The sequence below is a fragment of the Pelecanus crispus genome, chromosome 6 (genome assembly GCF_030463565.1).
Source record: "Pelecanus crispus isolate bPelCri1 chromosome 6, bPelCri1.pri, whole genome shotgun sequence".
Taxonomy (NCBI): Eukaryota; Metazoa; Chordata; class Aves; order Pelecaniformes; family Pelecanidae; genus Pelecanus; species Pelecanus crispus.
This window is the reverse complement of record NC_134648.1, coordinates 29,903,412-29,917,971: the sequence shown is the minus strand read 5'-3', so window position 1 is coordinate 29,917,971 and position 14,560 is coordinate 29,903,412. Positions and strand designations below refer to the sequence as shown.

Here is a 14,560-nt window from a genome sequence, read left to right as displayed (position 1 = left end):
GGAATTTTATGAGGGCATCTTCCACCTAATGCCATCATTCATCCTGGATATCAAATTCATGTACAGAAACGGAAACAGAAATGGAATAAAAACCAATATCAGAATGGAGATACTTGTTTCAAGCCTCCATATTACCATTCTACTTCTCTTGCATCTGCAGTGACTGAGCCTCTTGGCACTCAGGATACCCAGGCTTCCCTGCACAATTTGTAAATAATTAATTTCATTTTTTTCTTAAATGCATGAACAACAAAACCAAAACATAAGCTTTCAGGACGCATCTTCAGTGCAAAATTGGCTATCTTCCCCCCCCTTTGCAGTCCTTTTATCAATCAAAATAATCTTTTATCCTTATTTAGAAAATTCAATGCATCTTGTGGTTAACAGTCAGCAAAAGTCCAGGACATGCATTCGCTTACTTGGCCATGGTCAAGGGCCGCTGTGCAGATGCTGCCTTTCAGAAGGCCATTTGCAGGGAGGAGTCAGACATAACCAGTATTTCTAGCTGCCCCAGTTAACAGTTGTGAAAACATTCCCTGTGCAGGGTTGCTAACATCCCTCTGTTACGCAGGAAGGAAGACAGCTCCTCCTTCTGTCTCTTTGTTTACTCCATCCTCCAGAAGCTATTAAAAGGCAAACAATGCACCAGGGCTTATGCTGCTGGGGGCATCATTGCTAGAGGCTGAAGAGCTTGACGAACGGAGCCAGTCAGCAGAGAGACATGACGCACCAGGCAGCTGGACAGATCACCATCTCTTTACCAGCGCTGATAACTAGATGCAGACACATTGTCCCCATTACTAGATGAGAGGACACGCAATTCTCAGAGGAAAAAAAAAAAACTGGATTGGCATGAACAGACAACTGCAATGACCCTCTGCAAACCATAGGAATTTATCATGAAGAGAATTTTCCCAAAATAATTTCATGTTAGAGGCAAATCTCACCACAAAGAATTAAAATACGCACACTGCATAGCACTGAATCAATGTAAGACTCTCCACACCTACTTCCCAATGACAGAATTCCAAGGGATGCTGCCTCTGAACCAGATATGTCTTCAGGGGGTATTTAAATTCCATTACCAGAGGCTCTGTCTGCTGAAGAAATGCTTCCTCTCTTGTGGATGCCTGCATTACATAGCTAGCCCTAGACAAGGTGCTTTGAGTGCCTGGTTTTGAAACAGTTTTCTCAACACTGAGGTTTTTGGATTAGTATTTTCAAAAGCACGTGAGCACTGAGCCCTTCCAGAACCTGCTCCTAAGCGGGGGCGGGGGGGGAGGAGGCACTCAAGATGAAACAAGGAAGAACTGGTATTTGGACCCCCTGCCTTTCTCCCACAGCAGTCCTGCACAAGAGAAGCCCGCAAAGGGCAATAAGCAGCATGCAGTCTGCTCCTCACTTTTGGTCTCACCTCTTCACGTTCTACAAGACAATTAATGTTTGAGAAGCCCCACCAGGGGTGTTTCTGAATGGGAAAGCTCGTTATAATGTGACAGGATCAGAAAGGTTATGAGCACTAAAAAACAAATTCCTTTTTAATTCAGTAGAGGTGTTTCTACTGTACAAGACACCGTGGATTTCCTTTAATGCTGCAAAACCCAAAGATTCAGGAACTGCATCAAACCTTGAACTACGCAGAGCCAAGGAAGATGTACAAAACTTTAAGTGAGCATTGGCACTGGTCACAGTTACAAAGGATGTCAGGCAGCATGTGGGTGGGGGAGAAGCAGCCTTGGGAAGGCGAAAAAACCACTAGCAGCCACAGAGAAAAGTCAGGGTGCAGCAGGATAGCAGAGGGGTGGGAGGAATTCACACTGCTCCATACCACCTCCTGCAACAGACCTCCGGGCCACAGTGAGTAGTACGTTGTAGTTCACTTCATTTGCTCAGTGGAGTACACTACCTCAAGCGGTGGGCCTAAAGGAATTTCTGTTTTCATGTGGCATGGCTCTCCTGATGAATACTAGTGTAATGAATTTAGTGTCTTTATTTAGCTCAATGGTGCCCACCCTTTAAAACGTGGCAGCCTCAGAGCCTTTCAGTACCACACTTCTGGACTGAAAACAAACTCATCTTACATCCAAAAAGCACAGACTACCACATGGTAATGTGAAGCCATTCACATATCTGTGCAAACAGATAGCAGACTCGTGTTCTAATATGTATGCAAGTCTATCAGTTGGCAACTGTCTATACACTGAACCATGGCAAAAGTGAATTACAGGACTCTCAAAAAAAGGGACAGGCTGTCACAGCCTCACATACTGAAACCTGTTTCCAGTCCACATCTGAGGGCCAAAACTCTCTTATCAGCAGGACTCGCCTGTGAACCACAGACCTGAGTACCCTTACTCCAGCCTATCATCACTGCAATTAGTTAAAAAGCAACAAGACAAACATGAAGCATCCCCCAAAGACACTTACACTGCCTATGATCTACTCAATTCCATTCACCACTCTACACATCTTCAGGACTTGCAGATGCCTTTCTTCATATCAGCTTCCTGCACTTTGTGCTCTGTCCCTGTCGTGGTTTAGGAAGAAAATTAACTCTATCCCAGCCGAAACCAGGACAGTCCCCAATGGTCACTTCCATGAACCTTCTCCCACTGACTCCTCTTACATGGTGGCTGATGATTTTTTCAAACAAAAATGAAAGATCAGACTCAGGAAAAGTAAATTGCTTGTCCTGTTGGTCACTTGCAGAGGAAGTTGTTTCCAAAAGCTAGGTTCCTTTTCTACAGGAACCCAGTCCCCTGAGTTCTTTCACACAGACCACTCGTCAAAAGGACAGTAATTCAGCAGGAAAAGCAGACACAGTTTTAAACAGGTCATACAGACCTGCTCTAAGATGGATAGTTTGTTTATTTGCAAGCAAGTGAAACCAGCAGCTAAACAAGCAAAAGAAAAGGCCATATGAAGGACAAGAAAACACTGCTGAACACCAGCTCCACCACCTTTGCTGTTCATTATCCTTACTCGGAATAGTATTTATTCACTGACAACTGGGATCTCTGGGTTTTCAATACAAGCCTGTATCTAATACTGCATGTTCAAACTAACATATCAGTAAACAACCTAAGTTGGTTGGCCTTTGAGCGTTTGGGAAAGGAGGAACTTTCCTGAAGTTACATTAAAAGTTTCTTCCAATTTAATCACATAAAAAGCAGAGCAAACAAATTGATGCTTTTCAATAGTATAGTTTAGTGAGCTGGGTGTCACCCTGAAATCTAAGGAAGTGAATACACAATGTCCTTTCTTCCCATTACTCACCAGAATGCAACCCTGCTAGGGGTTATAACTTTGGCTAATAAACACATTTATTCTGTCCTCATAGCTACCACTGTACTGGCTCATAAATTACAGTCTCTTACAGGCTTCTTTCAGGCCCATTAGGTGTGTTTCCAAGTGTGGATGAACACTGCTGTCACCACCTCACCTCCCTACAGCACAACAGCTCTGAGAGCCAACTTGTCAACACCTGTTTAGACATGGACCTTGGGTTCAAAATACTGAAAAAGTGCCTCATGGCTCAGCAGTCCAATCCCACCCCCAGTCACAACTATTCAAGTCATACACCTCTCTCCACAAGCCAGCCAAGCTGCATCTCCAAACAGCTAAGCCTTTTGCATCCACCCAACCAACATACAGGTTATTGCAGAATCAGCTGGTTAGCCATCTTTCTTGCAGCCACAACCTAGTCATAGTTAATTTACACCTCTTTGTTCTCTAATAATAATAATAATAATAAAAAAAATATATAAAAATGTAAATAGTTCTTTCCTGGAGATTTACGGGAGGCTACATAACCCCCTCCTTAGCCCTCCTTTTTAGCCCTGCTAAAGACCCCAAGCTGCAGGCTGTGTTAGATAAAAATGCTCCACTGACCCCACTAGCAGCTCTTCTCAACTACTGTACCAGTTCAAAGGCAGTTCTGAATGCAGATATGCAAATTTTAAACTGTTCCAGCTTATGTATCTAGTTTCTTCTATAGTGATAGTTAACATTTTGCTATCTCTGCTGTTAGGCATCCTGTGTCTCATCCTAAAACTAAATTTGTTGTTTTTACAGCCTCACGTATTGATGGCTCAATCACCTACGATCAACTAAAACCTCGGGTCTTTCTCCTTCTCTGCCATTTTAACTACTGAGCTCAGTGTTGTTAGTCACTAAGTGCACTTTGTACTATTAAATTCTATCTCATCTCTATAGCTCCAGTCACTTTCAAGGCAATCCAGTTCTTGTGCAATACTCTGATCTTTCTCTGCAATAACAAGGCTAATGTCACATCCCCTGCAAATTTATTCAGCACACCCTTACAAGGCATTAGTGTAAATAGTATTAACAACCAGCCCCAGAACAGGTTCTTAAAGAAGCCAATCAATGACATAGCCAGGCCTTCACATGCTCTTTACCAGATCTTGCTCTAATCCTAATTCTTTACAAATTTACTACATTTATTGTAATTCCAACACGGAAACTGCCTTACTAAAACGCAGAGGTATTAGACCTGGAACAAGTCCTTAGTTGACCCTTTAATTAAAAATAAATACATAAAATTCTCAAGGACAGGTATCCAACTGGCTATACTCTACCTTAGTCAAATCACAATGCATTCGATCCTCCTTTCCATGGTTTTAATTCCTTTCCTTCAAAACATACCCCATAAATCTGTGTACTGAGTTCACATTACAGATTGCCAATATAACCTCACCTTCCCCATTTCCATTTGCATAAAAACCTGCTATCAGTGCTACCCCAACTTAGCAATATAGCCCAAAACGTTTGATTTTAGTTATTGTTTCTTTAGAACTCTGGAAGGACTACTTGCATAGCCTCTCATTAGGAGCCCATGGAGCTTCAAGTTATGCCTTTTTTTTTTTGGTCAGCTTGTACTTCCAGTCTACTCATCTCACTTTCCCTAAGCACATGCTTTTCAAATCCTGTATTTGAGGCACAGCTGCTATTCCAACCTGTTTATGTGATCCCTGTAGTACTTGGTTTCAAATGCCTCCATTGTACGTGGGAATAAAGACCCAGAGAATTATAACCATCTCAGCTGTTTGCTACTGACCAGTTTTCTTTGCCAAATTAGAACAGTGGGGGTGTTTTCAGCAGTACAGTGTTTTCTTGATCCCTACTGTTTGCTAGGCTATCCCCCATATAGTACTCCATCAATTGCCGAATCCTTTATTTAATATTTCTCTTCCTCTGTATTACTGCGTAGGGAAACTACACAAATATTTTTCATCTTTCTCCCTCACTTCTCAAGTTAAAGTCAACAGATATGCCAACCTCAAACCAAGTCCATTAAGCCAAGAACTACTGAGATGGCATCTACATGTTGGGATTTTTCCTTTCTCTGAGGATCTTCCAAGCAGATCTGGGGCAGACATCACAGCTGCAAGCCACTTCTGCTCTGATAGAGCCTCACTCATTCGTGTGTTCTGATGTTAGAACCTCAATGCAAATTATTCATGTCAGTGAGTATCTACACCTTCATACAGAGTTTTTTAAGTCACTCTGGCTATTGTTGGTCTATGAAACAGTGCAGTTGAGAACAGAACATATCAGGTGTCCTGCTCCAAAAAGAACCCACCAGTCCATGTGAGGTCTGCAATAATCACCAGAAGCATCAGTCACTCCAATCCATCAGCAGGAAACCTGTTGAAGCATTTCTGTCAAACCACCAATAAATCTCCCACCTCTACAGCCACCTTCTTTCATGTTTGTATACAAAAAGTTCATTTTTGTTGGAATTGTGCATGATCATTGCTGGGATAGAAGGAGATAGAAGAGTGCCCTAGCAACATGGTGAGCTAAGGAGGTTTCACAGAGGTGCTGCAGAAGGACTGACAGTGCTTCCATAACATACCATGAAAGTGTTCTTGTGTCTTTAATTAGTGAGGTGCCAAGAAGAGACATGCCACGTAGCTTGGGGCTACTGCAAGCACCAGAATAGATGTGGTGTGTGGCAAGCCAGGACAGCCAGACCAAGCTCAACACTGCAGTATTCCATCAAAGCACCCACCCTCACAGAGACTTCATTTCCCTGGGTTCTCATCCAAGTTCATCTCATGAGCCATAATCAGTAGACTAGATCTTATCACTTCTCTGTACTGAAAATAGCTTACAATAACTCTCTAGAGTTTAAGAAGAGAGCCATTATTCCTGAATAATTCTTCTGCTTAGAAAGTACACCAACTATTCTTGAAGAAAGCCACTTATCCTGGAAGAGAGTGATTATAGCTTATTCCATAATAATATCTTGTAGAACTTCATGTATAAATAAGGCCTTGATGAAAGATTATTTTCAAGTGAACAAGAGGGCTGTATGAAGAGCGCTGGCATTCTGTACTACTGAAATCGGTCCAATCTGAATTCCAATCACAGATTTCACCAGCATGCTGTACTGAATTAGTCACTATTACAACTGTGTATACGTATTCTGAGTTAAGATAGTGGTTCTGCACTGACCATATGACTCTCCTCAAGCACCACATGCTTGATCTCATGCACAACAAATGGAGTCCACATGCATGTGGTAAGATGACCAGCGGTGCTGCAAGTTTCTAGCTGCAGCTTTTAAGTTACAAGGAACTTCAACATGTGAAGCATAACCCAAAAGAACACCAAAGCGGTTTAGTACCAGGAAATAACTGAATCGGAGAAATCCCTGAAGTATTCCTGCAGCATAAAAGAAACATTGCTCCAAAAGAAGCACTGGCACAACACAATGGAGAAAAGAGTCTCCACAAGTATGGTGCAGAGAGCCTCCAAGAACACTGAAAGCAATACATGTCTCATTGCTCAGACGCTCAGTCTTTATCTGTGTCACACCACGTCTAAATTAGCTTGTGTTTAACTGCAAGTTTACAAAGGGACAGTTACACTTCATGGCACTGTATAAATAAAAGAGAGCTAAAGTCTACACGTCACATCATTGGACTTTCAAGTGAGGACAAAAACAATTCACTGGCTTGCTCATAATCATGTCAAAAATTTTGGCAGTTCATAGAATCTCATGCTTGAATACTGTAACAAGTATTTGATAAGTCTAGGTCAGCATCTTTCAACCTGGTTGGTGGACTCCAAGGGGTCCATGAAAACCAAGGAAAGCAAGCATATCACTAACAGCTCAAATTTGCTGTTCTCACTGGAAAGTTTTAGAAATCCATAAATCCAGAGAGACTGAAAGACACTGCACTAGACATATGTGAAACAAAGGATCCAGAAAGCCTAGAAAGACATGGGAAATAATATGAGCTAATGAGATGCACTTCAAACAGCCCCAGAAGTTTATAATCAGCAAAACAAACATCGATTGTAGGAGACTCAGGTAAACACTGGGGCAGCCCAAGAGGAGTACTAGAGGTTGGGTTTTTTGGGTCCCTCAAGCACAATGCCCCAGGCAGTGAAAAGCCATCTTATCCCCACTGCCCTAAGAATAGAACGGCCAAAACAGTTATAACTCCATGTAAAGCAATCACTTACTCTGGTCGGCAAATCACCAGGTCCCCTTTGTTGGTACCATATGCCAATCCCAGGCCTGGCTCGGGCAGCCAGCGAGCAGAGTTTATGCTGACGTGTCTTCTCTGGTCAGCAGGCATTGGGTACAGAACGTTGAAAACTCTCTGAAACAATAACAGGAGGTTACTTGACAGGACAATACAATGCAGGCGAGCCAAGGAGGCTCTAACAAGCGTTCAATCTCCCTGCAGCAGCCCAGCTGGCCAAGGAGACATGTCACTTTACAGGACGTTGCAAGAAACCACTAATCCAGCAGCAAGAGTAAGCAGCTGCTAGAAACGCACATATATGTGCCCCTAAGTGTTTAATACGACTGACTGGCATGCAGCTGCAGAGCAGAAGAAATTCTGACCCCAGGAGAATCTGCATGTCACTCAGTGGACTGCACAGTCCTTCTCTTCAAACTATTTAAAGTGATGGGGACAAGTGGTATAGTCATTAGAAAGCAGGACAACTGGGACTCTTTGGCCTTCACCTCTCATCTTAACTCACTAGTGTGGAACAGGAAACTGGCAAGTACATGGGCTTTCAGCATCAAAAGTTTATTGTTTCTATTAAGCAAACCAAACTTTATGCAAAAATAATATACAATTCTTTAATTTTTTAAACATTTAAACAGCCTCCTGAAAATGTTTCAGAGTTTGACCAACCCCCACACCAACAGTGCACAAAGGAAAATCAAAATTCAGAGAATATAACAATAACACAAGTAAGCAAGTAACAAATCCCTCAGTTCAGGTCCCTTCCAACACCATCCATTTTACCTGCAGTAAGGTAAGAAGCTGAAGAGCTGCTAAGACTGCAGGTAGTTAGCACAGCTGCAAGCCAGTGCTTCCCAAATGCTGCATTAATGCAGGTGAATGAAAACCCTGTGCACACAAAGGACCAATAGCAAGCTCTGCTTTCTGGTCTGCACTTGCTTGGTTTCTGAAGCGTATGAGCTTGAACAGCAAGAACAATGAAGCAGAACAGATTATACCTATGCAGATACTCTCCTTCCACTCCAAGAAGCTAATGTCTTTTGTATAGCACAATGCTTTCCTGCACCCTGCCATCCAGCAACCAGAACTGGGAATACTGACAACACTCCATTTAGCCAGAAAATATGACACATGCAGATCATATAAACAAAGGCATGGGAAGTGGAAAGAGGGGTAATGAGCTGTTTGGCTACCATGAATAGACAGGGACAAGCTGCTTCAGTAGACTGGGCCATCAGAGCATGTTCCATCATGGCTTCAGAAGGGTAGGACTGAAGACTGCATTTACAAGTCCAAATCATTAACAAAATTTCTGCAGAAATTTACCTAGGATTTAAACTTGTAATCACTGCAGGTAACACAGACTTTGAATCTAGATTTTCAATGGGATAAGTCCCAGGTGAAAGATATGTTTTCATTAGATTTTCTGGTGGGCAACCATCCATCCATCACAAAACCTTTCTTCCAGACTCCTCAGAAAAGGGGATGGTGCTGGACCAGGAAGCAGGGAAGGGAATGAGGATGTGCTGGAACAACAGGATAACGGTAGACAGGAATGCAGATCAACTACTGCACTACTGAGGTGGCCTGAAGTAATAATTAGAATTCATTAGGGTAGGACTCATCAGCCAGCATAACAAACTGGGACTCACAACAACAGCTTACGTACTTGTCTCTGTAGCTCTACTGCCCACCCCACATCTTGTCTGGCTGACAATTTAACTTGAGAAGTCTGAGGCAGAGACCACTTAACTGTATGCCCTCCGATAGCTAGTACCCAGAACCTTCATCTTGACCGCAGTAATGCAAACAAAGTCAGAACAAAACAATATAGCTACATTATTTCCCATCTTCAGTAACACATTTAACCTCTCCTCTGAGGAGGCCACATTAGAGGAGAAAATGTCCTGAAGGATTTCTCTGTATGACAGAAGCTGGTCCCTCTTTGCCCTGGCTATCACTCAGCAGTTAGTGCATTCAGAGAAGCTCAGTGTTTGGATGGAAGGAACAGGCCCTTAGAGGTTTAGCTAGCTCTTAACTGATCTCTGTCATGTCTGCCCTGTTCCCTCCCTGCCTTGCTCGCGGGGGCAGGGGGAAGGGGGAATCAGATGTACGATGGTAACACCTGTTACCATGGAGATTATGGTGCACTCTGAAATGGGGAGACTGGATTTTGAGGAGGAGGAGGAGGAGGAAGGAGGAGAAAGGGAGGGGTCCTCCAGAGCTGGGAGCATAAATTCATAAAATAAGCATTCCAAATCTCTCAAGAACTGCAAGGGTTTTCCATCATATTTTTCTTGGGCAAGTCAGAAACAAATGGTTTCTCTTCTCCTCAGAACAGCTTTGGAAGGTATCACAGCTAGAGAAGCTGCCTTTCTGGGCTAGCAGCAAGCTCTCCTCCACTGGCAGGTCAGTTTGTGCAGCCACTGTCCCACAGGCTCCGCAACCAGCCATGTCAAGGGGGGAGACTTGCTAGCTACAGCTCAGCGTCCAGGTGCTTTGCAGTAAATAACACCCCATGGAAAGTGCTGCCAAGGACATGGGTCTAGTTCTGACAACCTGCAAAAATGTTGGCTGAGGGCAGAATCTCAAAGACAAGATGGCTTAAAAATTCTGTGTAAGAATAGTTGCTTCGTCACTCCACTCCACTCCATTCACTTCTAAACAGCTTGTCACGCCGAAGAGCTCCCCTCCCCTGCTGCTTCCGACTCCTACGCTAATGGGACAACTCCATGCAGTGTTAAGGGTGATGACATCCGTGCGTGTGGTAATTAGTACATAAAAAGAGAAGGCAGCTGTACTGGCATAATCACCACTCGCAGCAGTAACCAGAACCCAGCTAATCAATCTGATGCAGTCGTACAGACTGGCTGTTGCAATTGCATCCATTAGCAAGACCCCCTGCTCTATCTACAGAGTGGAAAAAAAATTGAAGTTCCTTCAACATCGTCAGGTCCCTCTCTTCAAAGAAGGTCAGAAGCCTGCCAGGAAGCATTATCCTCCATAGATCACAGCTAATTCCTTTCAGAATTTTTTTTTTTTTAGTCTTTTCTTGATCCATTGCTAAATCTTATAAAAAGTTACTGAGATATTTCAACCAAAGTAGCCAGCCTGAAAACATACCACAGAGTGACCACACCTCTTTGCCAGTGGGGCTGTCCATGCTTTGTAGTCCTGAACTTCTAGGAATAATATTCAAGTTATTACAGGAATCCCACACTAACATGATTCTCCAGCTTCTAGGTCAAGAGATTGCTGCCAATCCTCAAACACTCTTAAAACTAGCAATACAAATGCATAAAGTTGATAATTCACCAGTTCCCTTTCATTAAGGCTGGTCCACAGACTAGTTGCAGGCCATGTGTAACAGCCATATTGACGGCCAAGGGTTCAGGGACCAGTTTAAAACCACTGTTGTAAAAGTCCACTAGTCTTTAAGGTGCCCACCACACTTTACCACAGCCTCCAGAGAGTTTATTTTTAATAGGGTGGCATTTGCATTTAGGACAGATAACGTGTTGCATCACACTTTATCAGTCCATAATCACTGCCAGCAGTCACAGAAAGCTTCCAGGCTCTTCACCATAACCAATATCAAACTTGGTCTTAGCATCACTATGCTACTAATTCAGTAATACATAGCCACACCATTAGATGTGACGATTCAGCATTTTATGAAGTTGGCAGTTGCATTTGTTTCCAGCTGCTGTTCTGAAACAGAGTTTCAAATGGTATGTTCTCTAACTAGAAACACTGTGAAGTGTGAGGAGTGGGAGCTTCAGAACATCCCCATGGAAGCTTAAGTCCAAAGAGGCAACATAAGTATAGCAAGCTGTTCTCTTCTTGGCAACATAAACATATAAATGTCATTTTGGTAGGCAAGAAAGGTCCTACCCTTTCCCTTTAGGGCCACACAACCCAGCCTAGATTACACAGAACAGTTGCTTGACCTGTGCTTATGTTTGTAGAAAACCCTGTCTCTGGTGATCTCCCCACACTTCACAAGAGATTCCAGAACTATTCTGTTATTTCAGGGACTCCCATCTCTTCTCTGAGTTCAGAGGATGTCAGCAAGATAAAAAGTCTTCCTCTAGAAATACCAAAACTGTCTAGGTAGCTAAGCTTCCACACAGAAGGTGACTCTCATACAAAGGGAAAGCAATACTCACTAAAGAAACAGTTGGTTGCTTCCATTCTACACCCCTGTAGTCATGAAGTGTGGAGAAAGATTTGGTTGAGTAATTTATGTCTGCACTTCTCTATTTTCAAAGACCACACTAGAAGCAACTACTTATCTCATTGGTGTGCCTTTTCCATCCTCCCTGAACAGGAGTGGGCACGTACATCATCTGCTGAACTCCCTAAAGCTCATTTCATTACTTCACAGCCACTTCTTCAACGTTGAATTCAGCAGGGGAGAAGATAGCTCAGAGAAAGCAGGGCTGTAAGGCATGAGGAAAAGAAAAAAAAAATAGACCCTCAAAGTGTTCAGCAAACAAACTGCATGTGGAGTGCAAAGGCCACCAAGTCAACTGCTGCTGCTCCCCCTCCAACTTGTTAGTGCTGGCACATCAGTACTGTAGCACCTGTCACAGCCATTGCTTAGGTATTAAACTAAATATTTACTTATGGCAGAGAGCCAGGAGAGGCTGCATGACAATCAACAGCCTCAAGGAATCTTTCCTGATGATCTCTTCCTCGCTGTCAAGCTGCTGCTGCACTTACATGGGAAGAATGGGGCCCAGGGCACAACACATAAGCACAGAACTAGACAGTTAATTTGTACCTGCCCTGGAGGGGTAAGAAAACTTTTTGCTAAAAGCCTCTGCTCTGCAAAGCCCTAGTTATGGACCTCGTGCTTCCCTCTTCCCCTCCCGCTCTGTCCCAGGGAAGCCACTGCTATTTAATAATGCTCTTCAAACACCCCACCCTTGCCCCGACATTTCTGGGGTGTGCCAACATTAAAAAGCTGGACAGGGCAATCGCCAGGATCCTGTCAGTCATCACAGTAGCAGCAGGCTGCCCCAAGCCTGTGCTACTGCTGCCAGTTGGCAACGGTGCTGCACCACTTGCCTGGTCTGAGCAGCACCGCGCCTGGCCAAAGCAGAGGCACTGTGTCATCTGCACAGCCATCTCTTTGCTCAAGGCCTTCCCACCTCTAAGGAGAGCAATGGAAGTCAGAGGAGTGCTGAATACTACTTGTTTGGCAGAGTGGGACCTTTCTTCTCCTCTCTGGCACTCAAGAAAGAAAAAACATGTTTTGAAGCTGGAGGAGAAGAGAAAGTTGGCACAAGCGGGTAGGGAAACTCAGCAGGAGCTCTTGCTTTTTATCTTTTTAAATTCAATAGATACATTCCTGCTCTTGACTAGATGCATCGCCTTTCAAGATGCCAATAAATTTCAAGCCATTACCTTTGCTTAGCCCAAGCAGTAAACTGGGCTGTTAGATCAGCCTTGATAACGGCTGCGTGGGGAGGGGGTGCAGCTGTTCTCTTGTTTACATGGGGAAATCTTGTCATCTGTGAAGCTCCATCCTGACAGGTAAAGGGAGAGGAAAGGCTGGAGCAGACCAGGTGGGTTTATCAGGCACCACCCTAAAATTTAATTATTAATTTTCAACTGAATCAGTGCTGTCACCAGAGGCTGACTGACTGTGAAAACACACAGGAAGAGAAACATCTAATGTGCTAAACCAAATAGAAACCCCTCACTGGGAGGACTGGTAAAATCCACAGCTTCATGACCACTCTGATCTGGGCTGCAGAGAAAAGTGCTTCAGAAAGGAGTGTTGGTCTCTGCTGAATAGGTATAGCTGTACTGGCAGCCAACATCTGTATTTTGTGCTGGCACAGATCTAAAGTTTATGGTGGTAAACAAAGTGCTGTTCATATGGATACAGGTTACACCACCAAAGTAATTGTGGAGCCTGCACAGCTTTGCCAATGTAATTGCAGTTATACTAGAGCTTTTGGCCAGTGAAAGTACCTCATTTTGTAATGCACTTGAACAAACTAAGCTACATGAACTATGTAATACAGATGCAGCCCTAAAAGCACAGCCAATCCACAGTATTAAGTTCACTGAAAGCACACGTCAAAGCAAAGCCTACGTACAGTGTGAAACTACCCAAAGAGCATTCAAAAAAACGCAGAAAACTACAAAGTGCACTTGTATTTGCAGAGCAGCATATGAGGTGCAGCGACAGGATGGAGGCACAAGCAGAGCAAAAACAACAGCAGGCCAACTAGGGCTGCACACATTTTGCATTTCCCCATCTGCCCTTCATCTTCTGCTGCAGAAGTTTCACTTCATCTTTTTTGATTGCAAGCACCTTACTGAGACTGAACAGCCCCTAAATAAATTCATTATCTTTTTTTTTTTTTGCCTTACTCATCCCAGTAGGGTGTTGCCACTGAAAGATCTCACCTTGGTTTGGTTTTTTTTTAATGTGTTGACTAGTTTACCTCTGACACCAGGATATCAGATAAGTTGCTACGAAGCATCTACCACTCTACTGAAAGCACTACACATCCTTTGCTTAGCTGCCAGGAAGCCACCTGCATCACTGACTTCTATAATGCTGCCAATTAGTTTAAACAAGTCTGTGGCTTTTTAAGGTCCAGAAGCATAATAAGACATCCTAACCTGATCTCCTTGATAAATAACACTATCCCTTTTTTGTTTAAATTATGTTCTTGACTCTGCCTTCTATTTACCAATTTCACAAAAGCTGCTGAAATTCAGGCTTGTGCCTTGCACTGCCACAAACCCCAGAGCCCTCTGCAGCAGAATTCAAGTCTAGCTTGTCTAAAGCAGAGGGCCTTGAATGCAAAGCAAAACAAACACTCCTTGGGATAATTGACTGATGGCTCAATACATTTATTCATAAGACAGTGTACATCAGTATTCTGAAACATGGCAAGTCTCCCCTTTGTTTGGAAGGGGTCATCTTTCTGCATCTATACGCAGATGCAAAGAAAAAGGCATGCATTTCCCATGATCAGACAGAGGAAAAAATTGCTTTTTTGCTCCCAGTCTCTTCTTAT

At 43.4% G+C, this 14,560-nt stretch overlaps 1 protein-coding gene across 4 annotated transcripts in view; it reads right to left on the bottom strand.

The window, feature by feature from the left end:
* The window catches only part of AMBRA1 (autophagy and beclin 1 regulator 1), a 137,260-nt gene that overhangs the window by 20,690 nt on the left and 102,010 nt on the right, over positions 1-14,560 (bottom strand). For all 4 annotated transcript variants that reach the window (XM_075712465.1, XM_075712464.1, XM_075712466.1 and 1 more), the window contains one exon: positions 7,498-7,637. In XM_075712465.1, the coding sequence (XP_075568580.1) occupies positions 7,498-7,637 (140 nt within the window). The remainder of the gene's footprint in view (positions 1-7,497; positions 7,638-14,560) is intronic.